This window comes from Mustela nigripes, chromosome 6 (assembly GCF_022355385.1).
Source record: "Mustela nigripes isolate SB6536 chromosome 6, MUSNIG.SB6536, whole genome shotgun sequence".
Classification (NCBI taxonomy): Eukaryota; Metazoa; Chordata; class Mammalia; order Carnivora; family Mustelidae; genus Mustela; species Mustela nigripes.
The window spans coordinates 64,920,464-64,930,029 of NC_081562.1; the positions used below are offsets into that span (position 1 = coordinate 64,920,464).

Here is a 9,566-nt window from a genome sequence, read left to right on the forward strand (position 1 = left end):
CTCGGCGGCGCAGGCGGCGGCGGAGCGCGGGGCGCCAGCGGCGGGTCAGGCTGCCGCCGCATCATGCCCGAGCCCACCTCCCGGCAGCCGCGGCGCGCCACCGGGGCCCCGGCCGGGGAGAATGCCAGACGCCCGGGAGCGGCTAGGGCAGCGGCGGTGGCGGCGGCACGATGGTGGTGACAGGCTCTGCCCGAGGCGGCGGCGGCAGCGGGGACCGCGCGCCCTCCCGGCGGCGGGGCTGCAGACTCGGGCCGGCCGGGGCCGCGGCGCTGCTGGCCGGGGCGAGCTGCCTATGCTACGGCCGCTCCCTGCAGGGCGAGTTCGTGCACGACGACGTGTGGGCGATCGTGAACAACCCCGACGTACGGCCGGGCGCCCCGCTTCGCTGGGGCATTTTCACCAACGACTTCTGGGGCAAGGGCATGGCCGAGAACACCAGCCACAAGTCCTACCGGCCGCTCTGCGTCCTCACCTTCAAGTGAGTCCCTTAGCTCGCGCTCGCAGCCGTAGCCGTTTCTCTTCGCTTCTCGTCCGAGCTGGGAGAAGTTGCGGGACCAGCTCGGTGGGGGGGGGGGTCGTTTCTTTTCTTGGGGCCCCTTCCTCTCCACGCCTCCCTCCTCTGCTGCTGTCTACGCCACTCCGCGCCGCTGTCCCCGGCCCCGCTTCTCTGGGCTCCCGGGGCGGTTCGGGAGGCGCGGACTGGGAGTTGGGATCGAGTTTCTCTGGAGTCTGCGCTCTCGGCGGGCTGGTCTCTCGGGCTAGGGCTGGGAGCAGGGCTGCTAGAGCTGCTCCCGCACTTGGTCCAGTGCGACCGCGCGAGCCCGGCGAGTTTCGGACTGGAGGCTGTGGTGGGGATGCTTCCAAGTTGGGAATTTCTCGGAGGTTGTTGGGCAGCCTTGCTGATGGCGAGAGAATCAGTCCCTTTGGGGTTGCGTTCGGAGGAGAGGGGAGAGCCGTGCCAGGGCTGCACGGGTTTTGGGGAGGCGCAGCAATGGGAGCGGAGGCTCTCTTCCGACCTGCAGTCTTTGGCTGCTCCCGGAGCCTTTCCAGTCTGCAGGTCTGCGGAAGGGCTCGGGGTTTAGATAAGATGCAAAGCAAAGGAAGGCAGAGCGTGGGATCCTCTGGAGATCCTGGTGTCCCAGTCGAAATAGTTTTTGTTTTACAACCTCAGAGTCATGATTCAGCATTTCTGGTGTGAATGAAGTGTAAAAGGAACCGAGAGAACGCCTGGGTTTTGTAGGGTGGAGTATTTTCTTGAATTTAAAAGAGGGCTTGCTTCAGAAGGAAGAGGAGGAGGGCTTTGTATGAGTGTTATCTGGTACACTGTGAGCTTGACTCAATCCTTTTTAATTTGGCTCAGCCTTTAAGCTTATAATGTGCCGGACAAAAACTTGAAATATTGGTTCAGTATCATCAGTGTTTTAAGCCTTTTCCAGTGGGTGTAATATGAACCCGTCTTTATGGTAATAGTTATTCGAGACGGGATACGCAGCTTGAAAAGCTTGCCTGGGGCCAGGAGGCCAAGGTTTTTTTGACAGGTGGTTGTGATGACTTAGAAAAGGAAATCAAAGCAGTTGTCAGTAATTCAGGGGCTTTTGACTTAATTCTTGAGTTGAAAATTCAGTATTTTAAAAGAGAGTGAGGAAATTGCACATTTGACTCTGAAGAGAGTATTTTGTAAACATTAGTCCTCTTGGAAAGTGGTTTTGCTTTTTGGCTGAAAGATAACCTTAGCTACTGAGTGAGTTGCTCAGTACTCTCAGTTTTCCAAATGTTTCTTAAAATCTTAGATGACACAAATATATATGTTCATCTTCTAGATCGGCCTGCCTTTTCATTTATTACAGTGAGGACTGATGGTTCATTTAAGGTGTGGAAGCTCACAGTGTGAGATGTGCTGGGATTGTAACAGCCATGGAGACTGTCTTGATCTGAACATTTTACATTTTAGAAAAGGTTAGGGCCAAATGCCAGTGCCCACTTGGTGGAGGATGGGAAGGATGTTTTCACTTCTTGAGTTTCTAAAGTGTTTTTTCATGCATGCTGGAGATGGCAGGGACAGAAAACAGGAGTGGGGAGGGAAGTAGACAGTGAGGCAAGGCCACTGATGAGGAATGTTAGCAAGGGTTTTGGGGAAATGGTTAAGGAAGGAGAGTTGCAGGGCGGGGCCAACTCCTCACTGTGTTCTCATTGGTTACAAAATGCAGATTTGCGTCTAAAACTATTGCTCTTTGTATAATCTCATCTTACTGGCTGTGTAACATATCCTTTTTTTTTTTTTTTTTTTTGAGAAGATTGAGTTGCAGATCTAGAGAGCAGCACAGCACTAATCAGAAAGGGGTAGATGTTTCTTTAGAAAGAGAAAGCTCGTCTTTCCATGTTCACAGGTGTGAATTAAAATAAGACCTGGAAGCTTTCTCCACACTGGATCTTCTTGTGCAACAGCATAAGGAGAAACCTGGGGGGTGGGGGGTACTGTTGATGGTGCTAGATTCATACAACTCTAAAGGTTGTTGCAAGGAAGGACAGAAAATCAAATTTATTAACTACTCAGTGTGAAACAAGCATTGGCCTGAAACTCTTTACATAGATTAAATTTTTATGATTTTTGTTTTATATAGTTGGTGAAAATAAAGTGGCCCTTTAAATATATATACACACTATTTTAATTATATATTAAACTAGGTTTTCTGTTTTTAATAAAAATCTTTGAGAATTCGAGAACATTTTTTTTTTTTTTTCTGGTAAGAACACTTAACATGAAATTGCCATTTAGAATTCTTAGGAGCACAATAAAATATCATTAACTCTAGACACAGTGTGGTAGAGCAGATCTCTGGTGTTTACTCCTTTTCTGTAACTGGGACTGTATACCTGCTGAACAGCAGCTCTCTCCAGGCTCCACCCCCCTCCGCGCCCCCTTGGCAGCCATCATTCTACTCTCCATATGAATTTGACTATTTTAAATATGTTATGTAAGTACAGTCATGCATTATTTGCACTATTATTGGCTTATTTCACTTAATATAATGTCCTCCCCACCAGCCATGTTGTTGTATATGACAGGACTTCCTTTGTTAAGGCTGAATAGTATAGACCACTTATTAAAAAAATTTTTTTTTAAGGATCTTATTTATTAGAGAGAGAGTGTGTGTGTGTGAGAGAGAGAGAGAGAGAGAGAGAGGGAGGGAGCACACAAACAGGAGAAGGGGCAAAGGGAGAAGTGGGCTTCCTCATGAGCAAGCAGCCTGACATGGAGCTCTAACCCCGGACCCTGGGATCATGACCCTGAGCCGAAGCAGACACTTAACTGACTGAGCCACCCATGCACTCCCCCACTTTTTTTTTTTAATCTATTCATCTGATCAGGGACAGTTACGTTGTGTCCATGTCTTAGTTATTGTTAGTATTGCTGCAGTGAACTTGGCAGTGCGTATATCTCTTCAAGATCCTGATTTCAATTCTTTCGGATTTTTAACCAGAAATAGGATTGCTGCCTTATTAGCTGATTGTATTTTTAACTTTTTGAGAAATCTCTATACTGTTCTCCATAGGAGCGGCACCTTTTAGTTCCCACCAGTACTGTACAGTGGTTCTAGTTTTCTACATCCTTGCCAACACTTACCTTTTTTTAATAAAAGCCAGCCTAATGGGTGTGACAGAGGCGATAACTCCTTATGATTTTGATTTTGATTTGCATTTCCCTGAGGATTAGTGATGTTAAGTATCTTCATGTACGTACTGTTGGCCATTTGTCTTTTTTTTTTTTTAAACCATAATTGACATATGATACCCTATTAGTTTCAGATGTATACCTTAGTGACTTGATGTTTTTATATATTATAAAATGGTCCCCACTATAGGTCTGGTTGCCATCTGTCACTATACAAATTTATTACAATATGATTGACTGTGTTCCCTAGGCTGTACATTACATCTCCATGACTTATTTATTTTATAACTGGAAGTTTGTATTTCTTAATGCCCTTCACCTATTTTGCCGGCCACCCCCCCCACCGTCCCCTCTGGTAACCAGTTATTTGTTTCCTGTGTTTGAGTCTGTTTCTGTTTTGTTCTGTTTGTTTTGTTTTCTAATTCCACATATAAATGTAGTAATGTGGTATTCTTCATTCTCTGACTTACTTCATTTAGCATTATACCTTCCATGTTGTCACAAATGGCAAGCTTTTCTTTTTTTATGGCTGAGTCTTTATTGAAAAATATCTGTTCAGGCCCTTTGCCCATTTTTTCATCCTTTTTTTTCTTTTTTTTTTTTTGTTTTACCTTGAGTTGGAGTTTCTTACGTATTTAACATATCAGATACATGCCTTGGCTATTCCACTGGTTGCTTTTTAACCCTGCTGGTTACTTCCTTTGCCGTACAGTGGTTTTTTAGTTTGATGTAGTACCAATTACCTAATTTTTTTAAATTGTTTGTACTTTGGGTGTCATATTTTAAAAAATCATTGCTAAGTCTAACATCATGAAGTTTTCCCCATTTTTTTTTTTTAAGATTTTATTTATTTGACAGGGGGAGAGCGAGAGTGAGAGAGAGAGAGAGAGAGTGAGGAGAGCGCGAGAGCACACAAGCTGTGGGGGGAGGTGCAGCAGCAGAGGGAGAGAGAGAAGCAGGCTCTGCACTGAGCAAGGAGCTTGATGTGGGGCTCTAACCTGGGACCCTGGCATCATGACTCCTGTTTTTCTTCTGGAAGTTTTACAGTTTCAGGTCTATTTAAGTTGTCAGTACATTTTAAGTTGATTTTTGTGTGTAGTGTAAGATAAGCATCCAGGTTTATTCTTTTGCATGTGGATACCATTTTTCCTAACACTGTTGAAGAGACTATCCTTTCCCTGCTGTGTATACTCGGCCTTTATGTTGAAGATCATTTGACCATATATGTGTAGGTTACTTTCTGGCCTCTCTATTCTTTTCCATTGGTAAGTGTGTTTGTTTTTATTCCACTACCATACTGTTTTAATTATTGTAGCTTTGTAATATGGTTTGAAATCAGGAAGTGTGATGCTTCCAGCTTTGTTCTTTCTCAAAATTGCTTTGTATATTCAGGATTTTTTGTAGTTCCAAATGAATTTTATGATTTTTTTTTTTGTTTCAGTAAAAAAAATCTATTTGTATATTAATATAGAATACATTGACTATAATTGGCTTTAAGTATTATGGACATTTTAACAATAGTAAGTCTTCTACCAATGAACGTGGGATGTCTATTTATTTGTGTTTTCTTTAGTTTCTTTCGTCAGTGATTTATAGTTTCAATTATACAAGATTTTTACCTCTTTGGTTAACTTTACCTCTTTGGTTAACTCCTCCGTATTTTATTCTTTTTGATGCTGTTGCAGATGGGATTGTTTTTCTTAATCTTGGATCATTCATTATTGGTGTACGGAAATGCAGCTGATTTTTTAAACTTGAAATGCAGATGCAGCTGATTTTTGTATATTGATTTGTATCTTGCAACTTTACTGATTTTGAGTATTCTAGCAGGTTTTTTTGTCTTTAGGATTCTCTAACATAAAAAATCAGAGCCATATACAAACAGATAATTTTACTTCTTTTTTTCCCTTTTTTCTTGCCTAATTTTTCTTGCCTAATTGCTCTGGGTAGGACTTTCAGTACTGTGCTGAAGTACTGAAAGTACTGTTCAAGGACATCTGGGTTGTTTGCAGTTTGAGGCTGTTAGAAACAAAACTGCTATAAACATTCATTTACAGGTTTTTTTGTAAACACTGGTTTTATTTCTTTGGGATAAATGTACGGGATTGCAACTGCTGGGTCACATGGCGGTTGCATTTTTAATTTAATTTTTTCTTGTTCTTGATCTTAGAGAAAAAGCTTTCAGTTTTTCACCATTGAGTATGATGTTAATTATGGGCTTTTCATGTATGTTCTTTATTGTGTTGAGATACTCTTTCTGAACCTAATTTTTGAGACTTCTTACCATGAAAGGTGTTGAATTTTGTCAGATCCTTTTGTTGCGTCTCTGGACATGATCATGTAATTTGTACCCTCCATTCTGTTAATGTGGTATGTAACATTGAGTGAGTTGTGCATGTCGAACCATTCTTGCATCCCAGGGATAAAACCCAGGTGGTTATGGCTTATGTTCCTATAAATGTGCTGTTGAATTCAGTTTGCTAGGATTTTATGGAGGACTTTTGCATCTGTGCTTATCATAAATGTTGGCCTATAATTTTCTTTTCTTTTTTAAGATTTTATTTATTTATTTGACCGAGATACAGCGAGAGAGGGAACACAAGCAGGGGTTGTGGGAGAGGGACAGCAGGCTTTCTGCTGAACAGGGACCCTGAAGCAGGACTCGATCCCAAATCCCTGGGATCATGAACTGAGCTGAAGGCAGATGCTTAACAGACTGAGCCACCCAGGTGGCCCTAGTTTTCTTTTCTTGTATTGTGTTTGGCGTGAAAAAAAAAGGAAAAACCCTTCTCATTGTGAGATAATTGTTCATTTCCATACAGTTGTAAATAATAATACAGAGTTTTCTTATCCATTTTCCTCCAGGGTTAAAGCCTTGCATAACTACAGTATAATATCACAATGAAGAAGTTCACATTGATACAATCCATAGCTTTTATTTAGATTTTACCAGTTTTACATGTACTCTTTTTCTCCTTTTTTTCTTTTCTTTTTTTTTTTTTTAAGATTTTCTTTATTTGACAGAGAGAGATCACAAGTAGGCAGAGAGGCAGGCAGAGAGAGAGGGAGAAGCAGGCTCCCCACTGAACAGAGAGCCCAATGCGGGGCTCGATCCCAGGACCCTGAGATCATGACCTGAGCCAAAGGCAGAGGCTTAACTTACGATGAGCCACCAGGCACCCCATACTCTTTTATTTCTGTTGTGTGCATTTCATCCTATGCAGTTTCGTCACATGTAGATTTCCAAGATTACGACACAGTCAAGATACAGAATGGTTTCATCATAAGGATCCTTCCTGCTTCTTTATCATAGTTATAAACACCTCATTCCTAACAACCCCCCAATTTGTAACACCCCAACCTGCTCCACAATCACCACTAATCTCCATGTCCATAATTTTGTCATTTTGAGAGTGCTATATGTGAAATCATGTATATGTAACCCTATTGAGACTGGCTTTTTCTGCATTTATCATAATTCTTTAGAGTTTATTCAGATTTGTTGCATATAAGTAGTTCATTCTTTCTGTTGCTGAGTAGTAGTCGTTGTGTGGCTGTCCCACGGTTTCATCCTTCACCTGTTCAAGGACATCTGGGTTGTTTGCAGTTTGAGGCTGTTAGAAACAAAACTGCTATAAACATTCATTTACAGGTTTTTTTGTAAACACTGGTTTTATTTCTTTGGGATAAATGTACGGGATTGCAACTGCTGGGTCACATGGCGGTTGCATTTTTAATTTTTTAAGAAACCGATGAACTGTTTTCCAGACCCTCCCATACCTGTATGAGTAATCCAGTTATTGTGCTTCCTCACCAGCATTTGGTATTGTCACTTTCTTTGATTGTAGCCATTCTGATAGTCATACAGTGATACCTCATTGTGATTTTAATTTGCATTTCCCTAATGGCTGATGGTGTTGAATATACTTTCATGTGCTTATTTGCCCTCTGTATTCCCTCTTCCTTAAAATGTCTCTTCATATCTTTTGTCCTAAGTGGATTTTTTTTTTTATGTTGAATTTTAAGATTTCTTTATATATTGTAGGTAAAGGTTCTTTGTCATCTATGGGGTTGGCACATACTTTTCTCCCATTCTGTAGCTTGTCTTTTCTAGTACAAAACTTAGACCTAGGTTTTGTTGTTGGCTTTTTTTTTTAAGATTTATTTATTTATTTATTAGAGCAAGAGAGCATGCCTGCATGCACATGCAAGTGGGGGGAGGGTCATAGGGAGAGACTCTGCAAGCAGACTCCCTTTGAGCTCTGTGCAGTACATGGGGTGTGGGGGGAGGGAGGAATTGATCCCACGACCCATGAGATCATGACCCAAGCCAAAACCAAGAATTGGACACTTAACCAACTAAGCCACCCAGGCGTCCCTCAAACTTAGTTTTTATTAAAATAGTTCATTATCTTTGGTTCACTGAATGAATGTCTCACATAATCGAGAGCTAGAAATTACCTTAAGAATAAACAACAAATAAATAAGTTAATAAATAGAGATGTGTAATGTTTGTTACTATAAAGGTACTTGCATGCACAGAAATGTATTAATCAGTTTTTCTCACATAAGAAATCGGCTGAAATTGGAGTAAGGAAGTGGATTTTTAGTGTCTATTCTACCAGATTGTGGGGCAGGGTGCAAAGGAAAATGAAATCAGTTCACCAAGATATGACGGCTTTGTATTACATCAATTTATTGGAGTTGGAACTCTGTTTCTGGGACATTCTTTCCCTTTATTGCACTAGGTTATAGCTGTACTAGAGAAATTTCTCTGAGATTTGGAAAGTGAAAGTGAAGTGGCCACGTACTTGGTCAGAGGGCTGGTGTAGGTGTTGGTGCTGTCACAGTTCCTGTGGGTTGTCACAGACATGCCAGCTAACCCGCTGCTGGCTAGGTCCATGGCATCTCCAGAGCTCTCCAGATCATGGTGCTCTAGCTACCTGAAATCATGGTGCAGGTGTGTGTGCAGCCCTGCAGAAGTGCGCCAGCCTGTTTGAGCCACTCGCATCATTAAAGTTGGAACCTTACAGGCTGTGAGCAGCAGAGGTACCTTCGGGTTCTTGTTCATTGCTTCTGGCTCTTCTCAAGTCCACCCATCCTTCCTCCCTCCTAAATGCCTGCCCTGTGGGTGTTCCATGCAGACAGAAGCAGCAGGCTTGCATAGGCTGTGCAGCAAGCTTCTACAGTTGGGAAAGGTCAGATCTCTACAGCAGATCTCTCTGCTCTATCATTTCTGGTGGTTCTGCTTCTCTAAGCAAACATTAACTGATACAAATGGTTGTCTCTGTGTTCCTGACGTGAGTTTAGAATTCTAATGAATTTGTGTTCACAGTCAAATCTTACATTTGGTCTTTTCATAAGATTATTTTCCAAAGGCACACAGAAATATTTTTGGACCATTGTAGAGCAGAATCAAAACATCTGTGAAAACTTAATCTGCAGCAGTCACCTTTTTTATTTTGCTTCTTTATCCTCCACTGGCCATGACCTGTTTTTAACTCTGGAATCAGAACATTAAACCCGTGAAGTCACTCTGTAGGCACTTAATTGACACAGAACCAAAACCCATGATGCCCATAACCCCCATCTTGAAGAATGGCCCTGACTGATTTAAAAGGTGCTTAGCTTTTTAATTTTATTTCCTCTCTGCCCTTTTCCTCTTGAGAAAAAGAAAAAAAAAATCGTGGTGGATTGTTAGCAGAACCATCCAGATCAGGAAGCAAGGAGAAGCTTCCTTCAACAAGAAAGAAGCAGGGGTTTTCCATGTTAAAGATGGGGAAACTAAGGCAAATGAAAGGATTTTAAACTCTTGAGTCTCTCTGCTTTTAGGCTACTGATCATAGTATTCTACCAAATCGCTATAAAGGTTTATCTTTTTTTTTTTTTTTTT

The 9,566-nt window shown here is 42.0% G+C and overlaps 1 protein-coding gene across 2 annotated transcripts in view; it reads left to right on the plus strand.

The window, feature by feature from the left end:
• Positions 1-6: 6 nt before the first annotated feature.
• TMTC1 (transmembrane O-mannosyltransferase targeting cadherins 1) overlaps positions 7-9,566 on the plus strand; it is a 266,298-nt gene continuing 256,738 nt past the window's right edge. For both annotated transcript variants that reach the window (XM_059402726.1, XM_059402727.1), the window contains exon 1: positions 7-478. In XM_059402726.1, the coding sequence (XP_059258709.1) occupies positions 171-478 (308 nt within the window). In that variant the 5' untranslated portion in view covers positions 7-170. The remainder of the gene's footprint in view (positions 479-9,566) is intronic.